The sequence below is a fragment of the Drosophila rhopaloa genome, unplaced genomic scaffold (genome assembly GCF_018152115.1).
Source record: "Drosophila rhopaloa isolate 14029-0021.01 unplaced genomic scaffold, ASM1815211v1 contig_2, whole genome shotgun sequence".
Lineage (NCBI taxonomy): Eukaryota > Metazoa > Arthropoda > Insecta > Diptera > Drosophilidae > Drosophila > Drosophila rhopaloa.
Genome location: NW_025335083.1, coordinates 17,773,789 through 17,798,867, shown reverse-complemented (window position 1 = coordinate 17,798,867; position 25,079 = coordinate 17,773,789). Strand labels below are relative to the sequence as shown.

General features: G+C 38.4%; 1 protein-coding gene across 1 annotated transcript; it reads left to right on the top strand.

Moving 5' to 3' along the window:
* The first annotated feature begins 3,016 nt into the window (after positions 1-3,016).
* On the top strand, positions 3,017-24,488 carry LOC108052225 (zinc finger protein Elbow). Its single transcript, XM_044459454.1, is given in 4 exon segments — positions 3,017-4,134; positions 21,737-22,538; positions 23,229-23,798; positions 23,801-24,488. Coding segments are annotated over 4 exon segments (1,617 nt in total). The 5' UTR covers positions 3,017-4,065; the 3' UTR covers positions 23,977-24,488.
* Positions 24,489-25,079: the final 591 nt, after the last annotated feature.

Here is a 25,079-nt window from a genome sequence, read left to right as displayed (position 1 = left end):
TTGGAGAGTACCAACATAAGTATGAGGCAAGTAAAGCAGCTTGTAAAATATGCCAAGGGTTAAAAAGTGTGCAGCATATAATTCATACACATACATGTACAACACGAAAGTCGCCTGGAAAATATGGCCAAAGGGTAAAAAGATGAAAAGCGTAAGAGAAAGCGTGGCAAAGGGGAATGCTTAACTGCAATCGAGCAACGGGTAAGTAGATGAAGATGAGGACTACTGCAGCATCTCCAAAGAGGGTGCATACAAATGGCAGCACTGCGGATAATTATATTTCATTTTAGATACCTAGTTAATTTTACAAGGCTTTTCTTAGCATGCAAATTAATAAAATATTTAAACAAATTTAAAAAAAATAACATTTTTTCGCAATTTATTAATTTTATTTTTGGCTATATTGCCTAAATACATTTTTTCCTTCAGTAAGTTTAAAATGAAACAGGATATGTAAAAAAACACATTGCCAAAGCTCAAATTTAGCCCAAGACATCCTGCAAACTAACAAGCACTCAACCACTTTGGTGACCATTTTGTGTTACTAAAGGGCTTTTCCGGTCACATGTGCCGCATCCTCATCCTGTGAGCCACATAAATGAACTGCTAAAATGCTAACAAAAGCCCGAAACGGAAACGACCCCCGCACCGTGAAACACGCACCCCTTCTCATTTGTCTGTTGGGGATATTCGCTTGGGCGCGGCGGAGGAACACACAAAAAAAGGGATATGGACAAACCGGGTTCTCTATTATTATTTTTTTCCCCCTTTTGTGGTTTGTAATGTGTTGTGGCCACAAAATACTGTTAGCCACTTAATTTTGCGGTTTGCCAGAGAGAACGAGAAAGACATATACTTTTTGTGTGGTTAATTGAAACTCGATTGTTTTGTGTTAAACCAGAAATGAGTCTATTAAGTCCAAAAATGAAACTAAAACAATATTGTGAAACAAAGGAAGCTATAAAACGTTTGACTCTGGCCGCCATTAAAATGGCATCTAAATAAACATTTTATGGTTTTTGAATGGCGAAACTTTCAAAAGCTTCTTAATGAACATGACAAATACCACAATGGACGGGGGGCATTTTATGAGAGCATCACCAAAAATCTTTCAAAAAGGCGTGGGGCAGCAGCGGCAGCTGTCAATATATGGCCAAAATATGTAAATTGTCGATTGTTAATTCAAAGCGCCACGATTAGTATAATTGTGTGTTTCTCTTTCAAATCCTAAACATTTTAATGCCTTAAAGCCAGAGCAAGATTTCGTCTTTTGAATATTTAACCAATTGCGTGGATTTGGGTTTGTTTTTACGACCATTTTTTGTTTTTTACGATGATGCGGCCTCAATAGAGCAATTTGACTAGATTATATATGATATTTTAAATAGCTTTAAGGTGGGAGTTATGATTCAGATATTAAGCATTTTGCATACTTAAAATAAAAAGAAATAAATAGCAATTAACTAATTTGGAAAATGACTAATTGAGTTTAAAAATTAGAAAAATAAAGCCAAATCCTTAGCAAGACTTTGGAAATTTGTAAAACAGTTAAACTTTCGTGAGCGACAAATAGGGCTTGAAAACTTTCCATAGTAAAACCAATGCGCAAAATTAGTCAAAAGTTAATATCAGACACTTCCCGTCTTCATGTTGGACCCACGATAAGTTTTCCGCCAGCTGTTTTCTGTTTACAGTGGGGGAAAACTCTCAGTAAAGTGAGGAAAATGGACCAAGTTTTGGGCTTGTTCTCTGCTCTAATATGACTCTCTCGACAGGAAGTTGGCGCTCTCCTTTTGGCTCTCTGTAAATGCTGTAAATCATAATTGCTCGGTTGCAGCTTTTAACACATCCCCCACCCTCTCGCCACACACACACACATAAGCTAACAAGCGCCACACGCCCACTCGCCCACCTGCTCGTAAACAATTATGGCCGACGCCGTTGCGCTCTCCACACGCACACACTCGTCATGGCTGCACACACATATGTGTGGAAATAAATTCCCCACAAAACACTGCGAAACGGCAGCAACAAAATTACCCAAAATGGCTACACAGAAGCGTCGATCGCCCAATGAGCGTGTTGGTGTCGGTGTGGCCAGCTATGTGTGTGAGTGTGGCCTTTTTTTGGACTTTTATCTTCTTATTTAAAAACAAATTTTTATAGTTTTACCTAGACGTTGTTATAAACATTAATATTTAATAAAATAGAATATCCTAGGATGTCCTTTTTTACTAAACAGTTGCGAAAAATACTAAAAAACAAGACAAATCTATTTACAATAAACTGTTTCACCATACAATTGATTTGTGGTAGATTTGAGAGTTCATTCTGACAACTGGTCGTATACGTAATATTTAAAAATTCTCTGCTTCATCTGCTTACCAATTTTAAAAGTAATAACTTTTAAGTACTACCTCAACCTTATTTTACTAAAACTCATTTTGTAAAATTCTAAGATGAAATAAAATTAATATTGTATATTTTCAACAATATGGAAACTACAGTTTTTACAGGCAGTTTTATTTTCTATTGCAAGACTATATTAATCTTCTGGAAAGTTTATACCACGTTTTTACCACAAATTTATAAAAATACCCAACATTTCAAAAATTTCCGTTGCTTCCCATTGTCAGTACTACTTTTCTGCCTCGTTATTACCATCTACTACTAAACCACCAGATCTACTGCGCTTTTTCACTCTCCGCTCCCACGCCAAAATTGCTGGCTCAGCAAAAAGCATGCGCGCTCAGCAAAGAGTGGCGCACTATAAACTTATGCTTTTTCTCTCTCTCTCCCTCTCTGCTCGGAACCAACTACCGCTCTTTCACTCTCTAAAAGGGGAGCGCATGGCCTCGGACAACAACAAAAGCACACTTGTTGAAAATGAAAACGGCCCCAAACAACAAAGAGCGAACTGGTTTTTCAGCGAGCGCGAAAACTAGTGAGAGAAAGAGCGCGGAGAGAGCGAGTAGGAGCGTGCACGTCATGTTGTTTATAGATTTTTAGTCGAATTTCGGTTTTTCACGTTTAAAGTTCGTACGTGCGCTGAACGGACGGACTGTTGCGACCGTAGTGTTGTGTTGTGAGTGCGAAAGCGTAAATCGGCCAGGCGGAATTACCACGGATATATACACATACATATGTACTTCCCCCAAAAAAGTCGCCTATTTTTTGAATCGTTTTCGAGTGATCTTTGTGCTTTATCAAATTTAGACTGAGTTCAAAACAACGTTTATACATGTGAAACAAAATTAACTAAGTGAATAGCTAACTTTTGGATAACCCCACGTTTCCGGAACCATCTAACGTACGTGCCTCATCATAAAACGCGCCCTCAACGAGGCATTCGAGCGAAACCACAAACCAAAAACGGCCAAGCCAAAGAAATATAAAAGTATATGTATCTAACAAAGGAAACCCATAAATACATAACAAAAACCTATGCGTGAATCAACAAAAATATCCCAGCAAGAAAAGAAAGTAAAGTGTAAATTCTTTTACACACATATTTCGTGTATATAAATATTAAATACAGCTGAGGCAATTATAATACTTAATGAATTTATTGCACAATTAAAGCGAAGCCAACTAATACACAACAACAAATTAATATGCCGCTGGCGTGAAAGTCACAACTCGACGCATGAGAAATATCCCCCCTTGCGCCAACAGCACTGAATTATTAATGAAATCGAATTACAAACAAAGCCCAGCAAGCAGCAATAACGATTGCGAATCGGAATAAAAAACAAATAAATAAATAATCATAAATAAGTACACACATCAACAAGAGCCGCGGAACGTGGACGGCTTAATCAGCGGAAAGTCAGGCAGCTGGAAAATATTTAGCAGGCAAGGCGCAGGCGCCGCTTTTCACACGAGTTGGCAGCACACGCCACATAAATTGGCATTTACCGTTAAGCGCGCTGCCGTACTTTGCGGTCGGGGCAGGCAATAACAACAAACAATAACAACAACAACAACAGCAACAACAACCAATCAACACCTCCACCGAACCACCAAAGAAAAGCCGTCAAAGTGGATTTAACAAATTATAATAAAATGCTGCAATCCAGCAATCATCATTATTTAAGGCCGGATTATATGACAGCTGCAGCTGCCCCAACAGCGGTAAGCCCTCATCTCTGCTCCTTTTGTCTTATTTTTGGGGTATAATTCAAAATTACCACCTTGCGGCAATCAGAAATTTATTGAATTTATCCGCTCTTATCGCTCAATTCAGGTCAGTGATTAATGCGATTACAAACCTGTTTGATGCACTTAAATTCGAAAGGATTCCAAACAAATAAAATTGACATTTTTATCTTAGTACTTCTAGATATTTTATACGTTTTTATAGATATTTTATTTCCCAGCAACTGGATTTTATCCTGTATAATAATTATATACAGACTTCAAAATTGTTTTTACATTTTAATTTCAAAAGTATGCCACTTAAAATTGTTTATAATGCGTTGCTAATTTCGCATTATATTCATTTCTCATACACACTTTAGTCAGCTTTTTAAGTTTTTGTACCTTATCAAATTGGTTTTCCTTACCTTTCGATTTTTAAGCATGAAAAAACATATTAAAAAAAAAGGAATTCCAAGATCATCATTGTTAAGTGAATGTAAAATGAATAACAAGGATATTTGCAATAACATCCAATTCGCTTCATTCGATTATAAAACTAACAGCCATGAATAACAAACTATCGACATTTCGGACATCTGAAATAGATTGTCGAGCAATATTTCATAAATAATAAAAATGTCGACTGTGAAGCACTCGCCACGGGCGAACCAATCCTAACCGAACAACCTCCTCTAAACTTCCAGAAGACTTTTTTCCATGTGCTCGCAAACGGAACTGTTTTCGGAGGAGGGGAAAAGGCGAATAGCGAATTCACAATCGTAGAACGATAAATTCTCCAATATCTGCACATAAAACTTATTTATGTTTGTTCATATTAAACTATGTAAATCTGTAGCCGAGCTGCCTCCGTCTGGAGAAGTGTTTAGAGAGTGTATGCACCTCTGGAAATTGTATGCAAATTTATGGCGCGCCAAATTTGAATTTATAATGACAGAAAACAAATGCAATTTCGCACACACATACACACACACAGCCAGGGTTCGAGGAACCATGGCAGTTAATCAGAGTCAAAGTTGTTGTGGTCCCCATTTCCCCTTTCCCACTTTATCCAAACTATCTCTCTTCGAACTGTTGTGTGAGACCCATAAATTTTCATTTTAATTTGTTGAGCGCATTTTGTTCATAAAGAACGGAAGCAGTTTATGGCACCAGCACGATGAGTAGTACATTCATTAACTGGGTAATTTGAAATAGCGTTTTCGGAGCTTACGTGATTTACGGATTTCGGTAAAGAGCCCCAGCCAATCCGCCATATTGGTCGTGTGAATCTTGTTCAGCAGCGCAAATGAGGCAAAATCTATAAATCAACGGATCGTATCTCAATTCGTTCCGGTGCCAAGTGACTGACGGATTCTATAAATCTGGGATTCATTACTATTTAACGGGCTTAAAGTAATGGGATGCTATTCAGATCAACCAGCAATGTTGCCTTATATTAAAAAATATTCAAAAAATCTTTTGAAAAGCTCTAAGGCCCAGAAAATATTTTTATGACGATAATAATAATAAAGTAATAAATATACTTTTTCTATATATTATAAACTGGCTGCGAAGTGTTAAGTAAATTTAGCTTTACGTGTCTCCCGGTGACTGACTAACCTTCTTCTTTTGTGCTTTATCTGAGATACTATCTGCGAACGTATAAATTATTCAATGATTAATGGCAGCTGCTTATAATTAATTATAATAAAATCAAATAAACTAAGTCTGACAGCTGTCAGTGTCATCATTTGTATATCTTTTATGTGGCGCCCCAGACCATAAAAGCGGAGACAGAGACGGGAAGAGATATATATATGTAGATACTGCGAGCGAAAATGAAAGAGAGATCTCCGAAGTGACTGTTGATAATTTGCTGTCACATGTTGAAAAATTACAAAACTTTTTGACCGAAAAAGGAAACGGCGTCGCAAAATGGAAATAAATGCGACTGCGAGCTATCTGTTGGGCAATAACTCAAAATCTGAACGTGAAAGTCAGTTCCAGTTCGGCCGGGCTCAGCTCATGTCAGAGCTTAACATGAGCTCAAGACCAGTCAGTTAAACTGACGAAGCGGCAGGAAAAGGTAAATAAAGTGCAAATGTCAGCTGACCGCAAACATCATTAATATAATTAAATGTGTCAGTCAAGCGGCCATTTATGCAGTCGGACGTTCATTTCAGTTAACCACACGCAGCCATCAGTTTGGTTTGGCTTGGTTTGGTTTGGTTTGGGCCACCAAATAACCCAACGACTGGTCGGATCTGGCAGTTAAAGTGTGCGCTTGACATAACGGCTCTGTCTCAGGCTTTTCCCCTGGCGAATTTTCCTTCCCACCCCCCTTCCCCCTTCACCCTCCCCAAATGGGCCATTCTTTTGCCATCCATCCGTGTGTCGGCTTTGTGTTTGCGTGTGGCTCTAATTAAAGTGTCATCAACAGCAACAGCAACAGCAGAAATGCCAGGCTACAACAAATGAGTCGAGCAGAGTTGTATACGCTGGTGATAAATTGCCATGTCTAGAGCTGTCATGTTAATTTTTTGTACTCGCACACAAATAATAGTTTTTGTCCAAAGTGTTAATTAATTCTTGGAACATTTTAAATATGTGAAAAGCGAAACAGACAACTGAAGTACAAGATATACAGCGGAATTGTTATGGCACTCTAATTGGGGTTGGGCTGGGTTAAAAGTCAATTTACATCAAGCGTTTTTTATACCCTTGCAGAGGGTATTATAATTTTGGTCAAAAGTGTGCAACGCAGTGAAGGAGACATCTCCGACCCTATAAAGTATATATATTCTTGATCAGGATCACCTCCTGAGTTGATATAGCCATGTCCGTCTGTCCGTCTGTCCGTCTGTCTGTCCGTCTGTCCGTCTGTCTGTTTCTACGCAAACTAGTCTCTCAGTTTTAAAGCTATCGAATTGAAACTTTGCACACACCCTTCTTTCCTTTGCACGCAGTATATAAGTCGGAACGGCCGAGATCGGCCGACTATATCCTATAGCTGCCATATAACTGATTGATCGGAAATGCCATAACTTTGCTGTTTGTAAAGTTAGGAAGTTGGGATTTTCTATGCGTGTTATATTTGGCCAATCAATCCGACCTACCAAATTTCAGAAGGATCGGCCGACTATATCCTATAGCTGCCATATAACTGATTGATCGGAAATGCCATAACTTTGGTGTTTGTAAAGTTAGGAAGCTGGGATTTTCTATGGGTTTTATATTTGGTTAATCAATCCGACCTACCAAATTTCATAAGGATCGGCCGACTATATCCTATAGCTGCCATTTAACTGAACGATTGGAAATACCATAACTTTGGTGTTTGTAAAGTTAGGAAGCTGGGATTTTCTATGGGTTTTATATTTGGTTAATCAATCCCACCTACCAAATTTCATAAGGATCGGCCGACTATATCCTATAGCTGCCATTTAACTGAACGATTGGAAATGCCATAACTTTGGTGTTTTTAAAGTTAGGAAGTTGGGATTCTTTATGAGTATTAAGAATGCATCATATGAATAATTTTGAAGAATATAATGTACATAATATTCTGCAAGGGTATATCAACTTCGGCTCCGCCCGAAGTTAGCTTTCCTTTCTTGTTATTTTGTGAGGTCATTAGAGGGTTTAGCATACATAAAAAAAAGTTTTATATTAACACAGTAAGCTTTTGACTTTAAGCTAATTACAAATGAAGGGGTCGTCACCTATTTTTAAGGTCAAGTTGTTGAATATTTTAAATGCTTGTTCAAAAAGTCCTAAACAAATATTATATTAAAGTCATTCAGACTGTGCTATTGAGGCACCCTATCAGTGTTTTTAAAATAAAGTATTACTCACCGTAATTTAATCAAATCGAGATTCCCAAGTCAAACTACAAGTCAATCAATCAATCTTTTTGTCATTAAATTTGCTTGCAAAAAATTTCATAGAACTAAACTTCGATGAAACTATATCTTGTTGTTGGATTATCAGCTAAACACTTGGAATTATAGGGCGATAAGAAACCAATTAGGAACAGACTTAAAAATAAACCGTCATTGAATCGATATCTACTGCTGTTCAATAATAAATTTATGGCATTTTATGGTGAGTTAATAAATTTAACGATCCAATTTCGTTAATAAGCAACTATAAATATCAAGTAAAAAAAATGAAAAAGGCAATAAAACTTGAACAGCAGCGCCCAACTCAATGTTACCATTCCGCATTATTATTATTATTGCCTTTCGAGACTACAATCAAACGGCATTTATCACTCGAAACTCGGCTCAGCCCCATCCAATCGTGCCACCAACACCTCCCAACCCCCCTCTATCCAAACTATAGTCATAACCATTCATGGCAAATATCATTTTGAAAACTAAATGCTTGCGTATGTACAAATTGAATGGGTGAAACTCAATGAATTCATTTAAATGCACGCGAGGCGGCAACTATGATAATGAATTGCAATCGCCGCTTAAACCGCAAAATAATAACCCGGTTTTTTCTCGGTTATTTTTTTTTCTATAGAGTTAAGTCGCGGCATTACAAATTATGGCCCGAGATAATCGATTTGGTGGAAGGGGAATGAAAAGGGGGGCGAATGTGGGTTATAAAACAGTCAAAGTCAATAATCGTAAAATGCTCCAGCAAATTAACCAATAAATTCATATAGAAGTAATCAAATTAATGTTCCCGCTGATAACTGTCAATTGCATTATCATCATCACCATTAACAGCATCATGAGATGTGTCACAAGCTGAATTGCTGGCTTAAACGGGTTGCGCCAAGTTTAAAATATATGCAAATTTAAAAAGCTAGCACATAAAAAATAATGAAATACAAAGTAAACAAATTAATTGAAATATGAAGACCATTTGTTGTACATTTAATAATGATAATAATGAGAAGAAATCTTCTATATTGTGAGTAACGTTGTAAGATTTAGCCAGGCTTCAATTATGCCCAAGCACATGCTTGTGCCGTCACCATGTGACAACCGGTGTTTATCGTGCCCATTTTCCCAAATTGGTTTTAAAGCCAAGGCACAGAGTGAAAAACCCATAATTCCCCAGTGTCCAAAGCAAAACGCTTGACCGTTACCGCGGAATTCTTAATGCCCGGTAATCCGGGGAAAATTAAATGGGCTTCAAATGGTATCAATCATTAAGTTGGTTACTACACAACACGGGGCGTATGAGTGATTGCCATAAAATTGTGTATAAATGTTAATCAGTTGGCCGCCCAAAGCCCCTCACGAAAAGTACCACAAAACAGATCATTGGACAAATAGGGCTTTCAGAGCTCAACAAAACATTTGACACTAAATGCACACAAATTGTTTTCGAAGCCCGAGCTGAAATTTCAAAAGAAGCAACAAAGTGTTCAAGAATATAAGTATATGTATGTAAACGGGAACTCGAAAATGCCTCAATGCGGAAAACACACACATGAAAAGAATATAAAAACAAGAGAGAACGCTATAGTCGGGTGCCCCGACTATCAGATACCCGTTACTCAGGTAAAGGGAGTGCGAGGGAGATGGAGATAGAAACTTTGATCACGCATAACTTTTTAACAAATGGTCCGATTTGAAAAATTTCTTCTACATTTCGATAGGTATTGATAAACACAATAAAACTGCATTTTTACTTTTCCGAAATATTTAAATTTTTAAAATCGTATATTAGCGATTGTGGGCGTTAAAGGGGGCGTGGCACCTTTTTGAAACAAACTTGCGCTGCGTAGGAACTCCTAGAATCTGCATGCAAAATGCCAATCTTCTAGCTTTTATAGTTTCCGAGATCTCAGCGTTCATACGGACAGACAGACAGACGGACAGACAGACGGACAGACGGACAGACGGACATGGCTATATCGACTCGGCTAGTGACCCTGATCAAGAATATATATACTTTATAGGGTCGGAAACGCTTCCTTCTAGCTGTTACATACTTTTGCACGAATACAATATACCCTTTTACTCTACGAGTAACGGGTATAATAAATAGGCTAAAAATGTAATGCTGATAAGCCCACAAAGCGGTCAAACTGGCGCCTTTTTCGGGGTCCGAGAAGGGAGCGACAATTTCAATCAAATCAACCCATTGAACGGACGGAAAACAAATAAACAATCAATCTCAATCACATCAATTATGCGCTGAAACAACTTGTGAGCCATGAAAGCCCTCTTATCATCGGGTATTCCGTTTATTTCCGCCGCTTGTTTGGGTGACACTTTTTTCGGCTCTATATATTTTTTATTTATTCTATCGCGATGTTAATCATTTTAATTGGCGCCACTTGAACGAGTCGCACTCTATGTGAGTGTCTGATTGGTGTCCATTAATTTTGTGGCAGTCATTTGAAAGCGTTTCAAATTACTTTTCGTGTTGCAAGCTGGTCTCAATTTACACCAAGCCCCGAAAGTGAAAGTGACCGGCGGAGGCACTTTCAGTCGATTGCGATAAAGAAATTATGACCAAGTCGTCACACGAAACAACAAAAGGCAAAAAAAGCTAAATTGATCATAAATTATCCGTAGGCATTATCGTTTTAAACGGGCTACATTTGGGACTTAAATTCATTTGTTATTTAAATTAAAAGTGCATTTTAAAACAATGATATAAAAACCAGAAATTAAAAGTATTTAAATTTCTAGTTCATTCAATATAATTAGTAACTTTTATGTCTTAGGACTTGCAGACCGACTGATTGTTTTCGGTCTGAAATATGAAATTTAAGTCTTAAGAAAGGTTATCTTTATTTTGTTGAACATTTTTTCGGCGCACAAAAACAATGAAATATGCCCCATCAACAAAAGAAGCGAAAAAGTTCATTTAAATACAAACTGACATGTGTCAAAGTGACACTTTTTGATTGCTATTCGGTTACAAATTTCTAGCTCTTCTTCGCTTTCCTTTTTTTCTCCGATTTGTTGTATTTCGACTGCCGTTGACACTTTCCCAACCTTCCCTCCCCCCTTCATTCTACTTACATACATAGATAGACAGTGTTTGTGACACTTCAAGGCAAAAATGGCAAGGTTGAAACATACAAAACAAAAATAAAAGAAAAGAAAACGCTTAGAGAAAATAAAATAAATTAAAGACACTGTCAGAGTTTTTACTTTCCGATGACTTGAATGTCATGTCAAATGTCAAGTCAGAATAATATTCGTTTGACTTACGCAGGGAAATGTTGCTGACAGACTCATGAACACTGGGAATTGTTCAAATCAACTACTCGTTATTATGTTGAAATCATATGCCAAAAGGTTAAATAAATCGACAGTAAATTGTTCAAATTGTCAGTGGCTCAAATCATAGTAATATTTCCTCAGGCAACATGTTTTAATTTAAAATGTTATTCTTTTATTTAGGTTCGACTCGCATATGAAACTTAAACTTGGGCTCACATATAAATATTTAAGAACATGGATACACAAATTGTATTTAATATATTATGATAAAAATTAAACTAACTAAAATTATGATTAATAAGTAGATATATCGATGAGCAATCTAACAACTGTAGCAGTCCAGGAAGAAAAAATTAAATTAATTATTGGTAACCTATTTCTGTTATGGCCTTTGGAATTAAAAAAAAAAAACACTAAAAGGGGTAGGAAGTGCATCGAGTTGTTACAGAACAATGCGATGCACATCTCACGCCTTTTTGCAATTTTCCCAGGCCGTGTGCGTTATCACGTGTCAAATATCTTGCACCGAACAAAGGCTTTCCACACTTTTCGTGTGGGTAGCATCTTTATCGAGGAAATCGAGGGGGGAAGGGATGGGCTGCCTATTCAAATTAGCTGAGCGAGTGTTGCGAATAAAATTTACCTACTGCAATTCATTTATTCAGCTGTCTCCGCTGTCTTTTTGGCTTGTCGCGCTGTCATTTCGGTGTACTTTTGCAAATAAAAAATACAACAAAATGTGCGCTGGTTTTTTTGTTTCTTTGCCTTATCGCAGCGAAAAAATCTAACGAAAGGGGAGATCCCCTATTTACCCGCCATCCCCCTCCACTGCCATATGTTGTTGGTTGCATTGCTCGCGTTATTTGGCTCTATTTGCATATTTTCGCATTTTATTATGCAGACAGAAGGCCTTAGAGGGGCAGGGATCGGGGGGAGGAGAGCTAGAGAAGAGGCGTCAGCACGTCATTCAGTCGGACTCCCCGTCCCCCTCCCCCCTGCTCCCTTCGAAAATCCCACCGCTTCAGTTTCGTTTTTTGGAATAGACAGGCCAAGTGCATTTTTTATTCGCGAATTGTATCTGCACAGAAAGAAAGTTTAATGTGTTGTGGTTTTCGATTTTTATTGTTAATGGTTCATTGTTATTTTAAATGATAATGATGATAATATAAAATATATTTAAATATAACAAAAAAGTTGACGTTGGTAAGCTTTGAACATGGTTCCTTGTGGAGCTTAGAGGAATGTTGCACTTACTGTACTTTTCTTTGGTTTTATTTTTAAATTCCTGAAGCTAGTGCACTTGTCAGAACTTTTTACATTTATTTTATGTCAATGTACAATGGGACCAATCAAAAAAGGAAGCTTAACTTAATTCGATTTGAAATTAAAGTATAATTTTCTGTGTACTGGTCAGGGGCTAGGGGAGATGGGCCAACAGCTGTGCAACACAAAACTGTCAGTTTGGCAGAGCCGGCGCGAAGTGCTAAAATAGTGTAAGATCCCACTCTCTATCTCTGTCTCTATCTATCCCCCTCTCCCCCTCTAGCCCCATCTCTTTCTGGCTGTCAGAGTTGACTGGCAACGGAAGTGCAACAACAATTTGTTTTCTTTTACCAAGTTTTCAGTATGGCGTTTCTGTACCGCTATCTGTTGGATATCTACAGTGAAGAATAACTATAGGCTATCTAGTTTAAAAGATATACAAATTTCAGTAATATTGAACAATACTAGATCCCGAAACTACTTAGCGTTTTCCCTAAGCAACAAAAATTGAATACAAATTTAACTTTTAATTTTCGTTTTTACCTAAGTGAGTGTCAAATTTCACTGTAAAAGTTCATTTTTCCTGCGGAAATTAAAGAAAATGTCGAAAAACATTATTAACACTCAAATAAAACATTTAATTGTGTTGTGAAAAAAAAGGAAATCAAGCACGCAAGGGAAGTCGGTAAAATGAATTATGCCAAAACGAGGAGGCTACAAATGCAGCAGAAAACATAATCAGAAAAGGGCGTGTGCAAAGGGGGGCGTGGCGGGAGCAAGAGGCAGGGATGCTGACAACACTTGTCAACGCAGCCGTAGAGCGGCATAATTATAAATAACACGTAATTAACGCGATGCCAAATGCGAATGACACCTCCGAACGAACATTTTGTGGGTCTGGGCGGGTCTGATCCGCATCTTCTGGCTCATCGTCAGCGGCATACACTCAGAGAAATTAGTAACGAATTACGAATTTTCAAATTAATGCAAATTCTACGAACGTTCTCAAAATTTAACCAATTAAACCATCAATGAGTTAAATTTAAAGGCTTGGCTGTGATTTTTGATTTTATTAGGTTCGAACAAAAAAACCCAAGTTCTACTTAATGCTAGAAAAAATATGTATTTTATAATTTTATTTAATTTGTTTTTGAATCCGTTTTTTAAGAATCGCCTTTTAAATTGACCTTGCCTGATAGTCATATTTAAATTAATTCTTTTGTGGTAATAAACTTGTACTTGATAAAATTAATCAGGACTTTTCGGAAAGTGTATATTCCCCTGCATCCCCCTTTTTGTCGGTGGTTTTGGCATTTTGACAGGCGAGCCAAGGCAACAGCCAGCTGACAGGCAACAATGCCATCGAGACACCAATAATACTGCATTTGCAGTGGACTAAAATAATAAAGTGTCGTTGGTTTCATTATGCGATCGCGATGGAGACGAGCGCATCAGGTGTGAGGGGTGGTGCGGCGAGGGGTGAATTTCATTAACGCTGACAACTTGAAATGCTAATTATTGTCAAATTAATTTAGTCAGCTGTCAGCTTAAAGATTTTTCTTAATAAAAATAAAATCGAAAAAAAATGAGCGACAAACACGGCGCGGATCAGTCGGAAAGTAGGAATTAATGAATGCCGCATGTGGGCACAGGCATTCAATTCACTTGACAGCAATGACAGACACCTTTTGCTTGGCTTTATGCTAATTTGCCAGGCCAACAGCTGCCACCACACAGGCACGTATATAAGAATTCCGCTAAATGGGGGGAATAAAGTATCGAAATTATTGTTCTTGATGAACAACAAAGATTTGTGGTGAAATAATCGGATGCTACATTTAAATTCTGTGAACCCCTCATGATCCAGTTCGAGGTGCTAAACTGTATACACACAATTTAGTGAACAGTCTTTATATATTAACCGAGATGACAGCTAATGGGATTCTTAGAAACACAGTGTTTGTAAGCATAGGCAAATTAAAATAAATCAGAAGAGTTAAAGATGAGTAAGAGAGACCTTTTTTAAATGATTTATAAAACCAAAAAATAAAATACAAAATATTTATCAACTATTTACAATAGTTTATTTTCCCAACATGTATCATATTATGCATGCTGATAATAATAGTTCTCCACCATTAAATATGCAAGCCTAATTTGAGTCATAATGCAAAATTTAAAGATAATGTCAAATAAATAAGATAAAATAAGTGTTCACTTATCCAGCTCATTCATCCATAAAGAATTCAAAAAGTAAATAATTATGTATGTCATAATAACAATAAGCCGCGTTTGCATAACCCTCGCAGCTGTTAATTTCTTTATTTATTTACGCATATGTATTCATATTTTTTTTTCGTACACCATATATGGCCTGAGTTTTTGTTGCGGGAGGAAGTACAGCCCGTCATAAAGTAACGCCCACGTTGACGCATTCCATCACAATGCTGGACAGAGGCTGGCAGGTGACAGGCGCACGTTGCGTATGATTGATAAACACGTTGTCCAAATTATGGATACAGAGGATACACAGATAGAGATGGCGATGGCGAGAATTTAAAAAATAAACACCATTAAGCTGTAGACAACTAAGCTAATCTAAAAGCAACCTTGAGAGGCCTCCTCTTCGAGTCGTATTTTATTTGTATTTTGGTGTTTTGCTCTGCTGCCACATGAGTGATGAGCGAAATAATGGAATATGCCAATTGGCGTTGACATAAATAACAAGAAAAAAATACATTGCCAGACAGAGGGAAGTGAGATTAAGTGATAGATCAGCAAAAGAGCATTGGCTTGTTGAATGTTTTTTCTCATATTCTGTGGCAATTAATTTTGCTTAAGGCTATTGGGTTAATTGCATTGCGTATACGCACTGTGTTACCCACAGACATTGATGTAGCACGTACAATAATGGATAAACCAACATTTGGGGTTGATTTTGTTTAAGGTTATTGAACTTTATATATAAGTGTTTCAAAATGCAGGTCTCTTTAATTCAGGATTATTTGGGTGGCAAAACTTTATAAGGCACTTTGTTCTGATCTGGAAAAAACAGTTTTATAAAAATGATCAACCCAAAAATGTCAACGGCTTACACGTTTTACTCTATTTTAAGCCTCAAATATTTATTCTCATCCCCTAATTACCCAAATCGCTTTTGTTTTTCTAATTTGACTCACCCACCTGGGCAACTAAATAAACCCCACCTGAAAAAAGATAAAAAAATATTCGCCATGCAAATAGAAAAGCCAACAACAACGAAGTAATTTGCACAGCAACACCAAAAAAAACAACAAAGATAAGTAAACAAAAAAAAGCGAGGAATGCGGCGACGAAAAACAAATGTTTGCATACACAGCTCTGGAAGCCAAAATGAAAAAAAGGCCAACTGTGGAAAATGCAGCAACAGCAGCGAAGCTATAACAACTGCCAACTGACAACTAAATAGACACGTAATGTTGACAAAAGTCTGACATGAAATCTAACAGAGAAACAAGACACGACCCCAGCCAAGTTTTCCGAGAGGTCCCATAGAGAGGGGGCGGGGAGGGGGACTACGGCTCCAAATGAAAGAAAGAGTGACACATGAAAATGGCATTAATGTGTCACTCAAAGTGCACCCAGCAACTGCAGCAGCAAGCCACTGTGACAATTGCAATGATATGGCTGACAGTCGGGGACTCATGCAACGTCTAAAATTGCAACATTGTCTAACGCCAAGTGCTCTTCAGCGGCAGTGGCAACTCTATGCATCGCATTGCCACATGCCATATAGTCGGGTAGTCAGATAGTCGAAATGTCGGGTAGTCGAGTAGTCGAGTGCCAGGGATGGCCTCGTCTCGTCGGATCTCGGCTTTATTTGCTAGTTGCTATTTGCTATTTGTTCGCCTCGTCCTCTCTGTTGGCCCGCGTTTGACAGTCAAATGACGCTGTCGGTTGTCAATATGACAAGTGTCAGTTGTGCGGCAGTTGACAGTTAATGTGACAGCGTTTTGTGTTTCTCTTATTGCCATGCCGGCTGAAAATAAACCAACAGGCATATTGAATTGCAGTTGCGGTCGGGACTGTCTGGCTGGGGGGGTTTAACGGGGAAAGACCAATGAAATGGGGTTACGATTGAGTGAAGGGGCTAACCATTTATGACCTTTGGCGTGTGCTTTGATTCCTTAAGGGGCTATACCACCCTGAAAACTAGAAAATCCCAGGAAATGACAGTTTTCGTTTTATGACAAATCAATTCTTTATGAAAAGACCTTTTAGGGACTAAGTATTATTACTTTATTATAAATTGTGATTAATTATTAAACAGGAGTTATTACTTACTTACTTTAATTATTTAAGAGTTCTACTTCCCATTCTTTTAGTTTTCTTTCGAGTTTAATAATAAGGAAGCGACTAATTTTCACATATCTCACAATTTTTACTGCCCTACCCACAATATCACAGCTCTTGATGAATCATTTAATTCAACTTGGGCCCAAAAGCCCTTAATATTTTTATAGCCATTTATGCAAATTTTCCTCATACATTTATATTTGTTCTTCTTTTACCAAGGCAAGCAAAATTTATTATCACCCAAACGAAAAAAAAGAATGTATATAAGTAAGCGTATACAAAAAGGTGTTAACAGGCTGAATGATATAATATACATGCATAATATGTATAACGACAGAGTACCCACTCCCGGTGTCAGGGTCTTGGGCATACACGATGTGGGCCAGAAAGGGAAGGGGCCATTGCCAGAAAGAGAAGAAAATACAAAGTCTGCATAAAGTTTTATACCATTTTTATCGCTTATTTTATAATTCCGCAGCAAAACTGCAAGGGCGTCTTAAAAAACTGAGTCAGGGGTTGGGTTGGGTATGGATTTTAGTATGGGTTTGGGGGAAAGGTCTGCTAAAGACGTTGCCTTTGGCTTATGCAAAGCGTCGTCGACGAAGGCGGCGGCACACAATTTCCGCTTTTTATGCTTATCCTGTAATTCATATTTATAGCAGCTATTTCTGTATCGTAATGTGTGCGAGGGAAAGAAATTTCCTGAGCCGCAGAATCTTGAAAATTGCATTTTACAAAATATTGCCAGCAAAATGTGGTACCACAAGAAGAAAGAGAAGTGGCGGCTGGCTAGATCTCAAAGTCCATTATAGATAACTTTTATTGCTGTTGACTGGCAAATAAATCAAATATTTTACAATCCATATAAGTAACCAGATATGTATGCTACTTTACTTTAATTTTACCGAAAATAAATCGCTTGAAAACGATTCAAGTATACTTATTTCCAACCAAATCACAATACCCTACAAAAAGCAACACCTTTCGGCAAAGCTTCAAAAGTGAATCGATCAAAAGTTTCAATTTGAGAAGCAACAAGCCAAAGTCAACAATTCAGCTTGTCTGTTACCAACTTACGTTGTATGACCCTCCTCATTCCACCTCGAATTAAACTTGGCTGTCATGTCACTGTTTCACGAATAAGAAAAACGAAACATACAAAGTTTCAACATTTTGTTTGTCATATTAACATAAAGTATGATTTTTCAAGGGCCCTTCAAGTGCGTGAGCCACACTCTTTCCCTTCGACCTCTTCCCTTGCACAACCCAAAAGCTTCGCGTGCCGCTTTTATTTGTTTATAATTTACTTTATTTTTATTTACCAAAGACTCTTTTATTGTTTCAAGTCTATGTGCGATGATGACTTAAGTATGTCGATGTGTCATACTTCTCAAATGTTGAGTGTATTCAAGGGGCTGGCGGGGAAGTAGCTTAGGGCACTATAAAATAGTTTGACACATTTAGCTTTTCTTGTTAATTTGTATAATACTTGAGGCATTTGCTTGTGACACTTGTGTGAAATGTTAAGCAAATAACTTTAACAGCCTGATGATGAATGATTGTTATGGTTAAGATCTTACCGGATCGCTAGGTTTTTAAAAAACTCTTTATTTAATTAGGGCATTTATGGAAACGCCATTTTCTAACTAAAATACAGGTCTGGTGTCACACATCATTCCCACACATCTATGCCGAACTTCACACACCTTTAAAATAAAATTAGCATTAAAAATATGTACACAAACGATAATAAATCAAATCAAATCATGACAGCTGAGTGTGTTTAGTTCAAAGTGTCTAATTAAATTATACGCATTTAACAAGCGGCTGTGACTTGATTGTGCAAAGGCATAACTAAATGCATTTCAGTTGAGGTTTCATTTCCAACTTGCTCAGCCATGACTACTGTTGTTGTCGTAGTCACTTGTTTTTATTGCCGTACTCAGGCTGTTGTTTGCTTACCTTGTTAGTGTCGATGTTTTGTATACACATTTTTCACAAGGTGTAACATTTTAATTATCACAAAACTCATAATTTATACGTATTACGTTTTTTTCGTTTTTTTTATTTTCCATTGACTTTTAGGAGCTAATTAAGTGTTAAAAATACGTGTTTTTCATAGTTATATATTCTCAAATTTTAGCATGTCCATAAAAAAACATTCAATACTGCATAGTAAACATTTTTGATAGGCTAAGTTACACTACAGTGGAAGTTGATTTGTGTAATTACCCCCAACTTGGCCTCAATTATTATATGAACAGGTCAGAGACAGAGTAATAATTCCATTTCGCTTCGCACAAGTCAATTGACGTTCTCATATATAAATAAAATATATCTACGTTTTATGAAGCTATTGTCCAATCGTAAATTAAACAAGCCCCATATGGCTCATTCTATCTGCACACATGTACATACGCACGTTCATACGGCTGGGGTTGGGAAATATTTATAAACTAAATCACAAACAAAACACAAAATGTGCGACACGAATATGCGTAATACCGAAAATCAATACGGAAACTTTATCAACATGATAATAAATTATGACTAATTGTGCTAAAAACGAGACGAAATGGGGTGAGTTCTGCCCGCCCCTCTGTTTGCGCCAATAATTAATAAAGTGTTGATGCGGGGAGGGATTTGAGGGGGTTTGCTGGGCATATCCACACAAATTCAAATCGAATAAATATGAAGGGGCCTGATTGTCGGTTGACTAAGGCTATACACTGTATTTATTATTTGAAGGGAGGTATAGATTTGAAGAAAACATTTAAAATGTATATTTTACAAGATACATTTTATTTTACAAAGAGATAATTTTAACCTGAGCGTTTATTGCACTTAATGGAAACTTTTGAAGCAACCGATCGACCATTAAATAAAATATTGAAATTGGTACATAAGCCAAATTTATTATAAAACTTTCAAAATTAAATTAAATATTTAAAAGTTATAAAATCATAGTAATCATATTTTAAACAAATTAAATAATTATTTATTTATTAAAACAAGAGTTCAATTTTAATTTTAAGGACAATACCTTTCCTATTGAGCTTAAAAGACGTAACTTATGAAAAGGAACCATTAAACATTACCCTTTACAAAATTAATGTTACTTATTTTATGTGCACACACAAGCACTCTGATTACAGGGCATCCAAAGTACTCTTAAGTACCGATAAGAAATTTTGCCATTTTTACAATAGTATCATAATAATTTATGGCGGCCCATTGAGTGTTATAAAAGCTTCAATATTTTGTAGTTTACGACTTGCGCCAGTTGGGCATAAGCGTAATTACGCTCGCATACATACACACAAAGTGTACGTCATTATTTTCGATGTGGCTGTGTGTGTGCTTGTGTGTGTGTGTATATTGTAGTTGGGCGATGAGTTATGAACGTTCAACTCTCGCCTCAGTTTCGGGTTTTCCCTTTCCGCTTATTCTTCTTCTTCTTCTTCTGGCCATAATTTATGGCATGCGGCGAAATGGATTTTATTGCAAAAACCGTGTTTCGTGTTTATGGCACAAACTGTGAGTGGGCAATATTCATTTCGTTTATGTGTACTTATAACTACGATCGACTACAATTTCAGCTTGTATGTCGGCACTCGTTCGATCCCCCTTTGTACTACTCAATCGGTAATTTTCACTCCTACAGCTCTGAATGCTGATATATACGATCGCATTTATAAGCCTACTATATTTAGAATGGCTGAAAGTTCCCATATAATCACAATACGAAGCCCTCAATTGATAAGCAATAAGCATAAAGTCATCAAAATTATGGACAGCGGGGTAGTAAAACCATTTTTACCTCAACATTCTAAATTGCTTTCTAATTTATTGTGAGTCTAAGTATTTAAAAAATAAATTAATAATTGTACTCTGTTTCAAGTCAAAAAAAAACTCATATTTTATCAAATAAAATCGATGGTTTTTTGGAAAATTTCCGTCTAATTTCTATAGTGTTTTATTTAACCTCTCAAACTCAACCCCATTCGTAGTACATTACCACCACCACACACATAACTTTGGCACTTGTTTATTGCTCAATATATCTCAAATGGCTAATAATTTCATTAGCCTAATTGCTCAATTGGAAATGGCCATAAAATCCGATGAAGCATGATTAAATTTTATTAATATGAGCTCTGCATATAATTATAGAAAAGAAGTAAGATGGATTAGCTAATCGATTAAGCGATGATTTCATTTCATGATTAGCAGAACAGTTGAAGTTCGGAATCGAATTCAAAGTCAATTTCGTTACGGAAATATATTTTTTTGTATACAAATTAAAAGTTATTTCACAAAATATGTCAACTTCACGATACGCCCTTATTTTTTTGATGTGCCCTCAAACCAAACAAACAACCACTCCCTAGGGTGTAGTTAGATTTTATTCAGCACCACATTGGCATCGTTAAATAAATGTGTTTCTATATCTTTCCGTTCGACTTTTTTTGGCAAACATTTTTAATGGCCTCATAATTCCCTTTATTTTGTTGTGGGATTATAAATATTTATAGCCATGGGCCTGTTATTTATGTCGCCCAAAAAGGGCAAGAAATCGAGTTGCACGAGTATTTCAAGATCGCACCAGTTTTGTGGCGAAAGATAAAGATCTGGAACAGAGTCGACAAAGAAGTGTTTGCCGAACAAAGTAGAGGCAAAGACAATAAGGACGAGATCTTATCGGCGATGCACAAAACGCACGATATTGCCAGACAAACGCAGTGTACTGATATCCCTATTTTTCTTGTTTTTTTCTTCTTGGTTTTGCCCAGCAGCTGGACAACAAAAGCAGTCCGTTGGCGCTATTGGCTCAAACATGCAGCGCCATCGGAGCGGATACCACAAACCCCAAGCTGCTGGCGGCGAACATCGAGAAGTCCACAAAGCAACTGCAGCACCAGCCCAAGGGATCCAATGGCGGCGGAGGCGGAGGTGGCGGATCCTTCGGCCTGGGCCAGCAGATATCAACGGATGGCAGTGCACGCGATAAATCCTCGCCGGTTAGCAGTCATTCATCCAGCGTTAGCACCGGCTCCGTGGAGCAACAGCAGCTGCCCCCCGCCCACGGCAGCAAGCCGACCCCGACAACCTTTAAGCCCTACGAGCCCAACAACAACATCAGCAATATCACCACAGCCGCCGATTGCGGCGCCACAAATCTCAGTAGCAGTAACACCAGTGGACAGAGGGTGCGGACCCCCAAAACGACATCGAATGGAGGCGGTGGTGGGCAGCGTTGCGATTCAAACCAAAGTGCCAGCTCACAGCGAGAATCGCCCACAGCTGCTGGTAGTCTTAGGAGGACCCCCACCTCGGGAATGGGCGCCCAGCTGAATGGAAGTCCCGGCTTGAGCCTGCCGCCCAACTCCTCCTCGACGCCCGGCCGCAGCAGTTCCAAAGAGTCGGCCGCCATGCACAGTCCCAGTGCAGCGGCAGCGGCGGCGGCGGCGGCCCAAATCGCCAGCTCAAATCGCCTGCAGGAGGCCGCGTTGGCCGCCGCCAAGGAGGCCAGCTATGTGAAGGCCCTGCACGCGGCCAGCCAACAGGGATCCGCATCCGCATCCTACTATCCCCCCGGTGAGTGCAAACAGAAATTGCAGAGCAATTGCCTAATGCAAATGCATTTTCGGAATGGAGGGGATTAGGTAGGAACTACTCACTTTAGTATACCTACTATATACACCCAGTAGTAAGCCTCTTACAGAAGTATTAGGGCATTTTCTGTTGTTTTTGAAATGCAGATATAACAATTTCACAATTTAAGCTCTTCTATAACTTTGAATTTCATTTTCTTTCTTCGTAACTTATTTATGGTCTTAACATATACGCAAAAAAGGTTAAGTTTCTCAAATATCTAAGCTCGGATCTTTTAAGATTATAAAAAATACAACAAGAGCCAAGTTTACTTATTTGTAAACCTATTTATGACCTAGCAAATACACAAATAAAAGTTGTCTAAAATAAAAATGTTGGGAACTTTTGAAATTGTAAGAATCAAGTTTAATACTTTTAAGCCGAAATTACTGATGCCTGTTATAATAATTTTTGCACTTTTTGAACAATTTTTTTTTGTGGAATTCTCGTCCTATGCTAGAATAGAATAATATACATATTATGTTTAAACATTTGACAAGGCTTCCGTAAGTGTTGATCCTTAACAACTTTTTGGCAACTTATATGAAAATTGGTTCTTTAGATAGGAATTATTATTTTTCATTATTTTTCCAAGATTGTTTACTAACTAGTTTCTCGACAATTCCATTGCAGGTTACGGTAGCCCCTATTCCATGGACTTGATGACGGCCAGTTCCCTGATGTCGCCGCACCACGCGATGTTCAAGGCGTCGGCGATGAATCCGTATCTGAACTACGCCCGGATGAAGGGCCTCACGGAGCAGTCGATGATGGCGGCCACGCCCAATGTGTGCCGCGATCCCTACTGCACGGGCTGTCCGGCCAGTCCGCACTACATCAACAAGGCGGCGGGTCAGCCGTGTCCGGCGGGATGTCCGCAGTGCGAGGCGAGCGGGGGTGGTGGTGGAGGTGGGGCAGGGAAGTCCTCTCAGAGTGGAGCGGGATCCTCGGCGGCAGCGGCGGCGGCGGCGGCTGCCTCCTCGTACCACGCCCAGTTGGCCGCTCTGGCCGCCGCCTCCCAAATGCCGTACGTGTGCTCGTGGATCGGCAGCGATGCCGCCTATTGTGGCAAGCGGTTCGGCACCTCCGACGACCTGTTCCAGCATCTGCGCACCCACACGGCCTCCGTGCCGGATGCGGTACTGAGTGCAGCGGCCGCCGGCGGGATACCGCCCAATCATCCGCTGTTCCAGCGCACCTACCCCACCCCCCGCTGAGTCCGCTGTCGGCGGCCCGCTATCATCCGTATGGAAAGCCGTCGATGCTGCCGCCCTCATTGGCGCCCCCCGGAATGCCCGGCCTACCCCCGCATCCGGCCCTGGCCCAGTACTTTGCGCCCTACTCGTTATACGGACCCCGGATGGGATCGTCGCATCCATAGTAGACCGAGGATCCTGCGAGGAGAGGTTCGGCCTTCAGTCAAAACCATCATTTCTCTTGAGTCGTCGTCGTATCTCTATGTGTTTTTTTGGTGTATATGACTCACTCGTGAAACGAAAAGCTAGTGATCTAATGTACTGTAGTTACATACAAATGTGTTTACAATTTAGCTTAAGGAGTCTAGCGTCTAGATATTAGTATATATATATATCTGAATATCGATGATATAGTGCAGCACATCAAATATCGCTCGTCCTTGTGTGTCTGTGTGTGTTTCGTGGTTGCTACTAAACGCATATGGTAATTGTAATATTATTTATTATATTCAAGCGAAACGATTACAGAATTAACGAAATGAAAAGATTGTCCAAAAACTTAAAGTTGTAAAAATTCTTGTAAAGTATATGAGTATCTGCTTATAATTAATTCTATACATACCTATACATAAATGTGTAATTATGAACAATATTTTAATGTTCACTTAAGTCACTACAAAGAAATCAATAAATCAAAGAAAATTAAATACCAAAACCGTTTTTCTCTTTTATACTTTTGCAATGGGATTAGGAAAAGTTCGAGGTATAAATGAAATACAATAAGATAGAAGTTCGAAAATTATCTCGTACTAAAAGTATTCCTAATAATCTAAATAACTTGTTTTCTATGGTCTCTCTTGACCAATTTGTACCCAATTTGAAACAAAATCACCAAGCTCGAAATCCAACAATTATCTCGTATTAAAAGTTCAATCTCCACTTTCCTTTACTTCCTGTTCATTTTTCAGGGAAAACTGTCACAAGCAGTTGGCTTGAGACCAAACCAGATGCCTAAAACCGTATCGGAAAAGCTTTAAGTCATGGCCAAAAGGCAAACAAGACTGAGCGAGGAACCGAAAAAATATATGTATACGTATCCATTGGCTCACAAATCATAACATTTCGGTTACGTTTGCCGCTAAATTATACCAGGCTAGCTACTGGAACAGCTACTGCTCCCGCACACACACGAAATGGCAGTAAATCAAATTTTATATTTCCCCAAAAAGAAGTCGAGGTGGAAAGTGGGTAGTGGGTGAAACTTAAGGGGCATGGGCACAGTTGACTG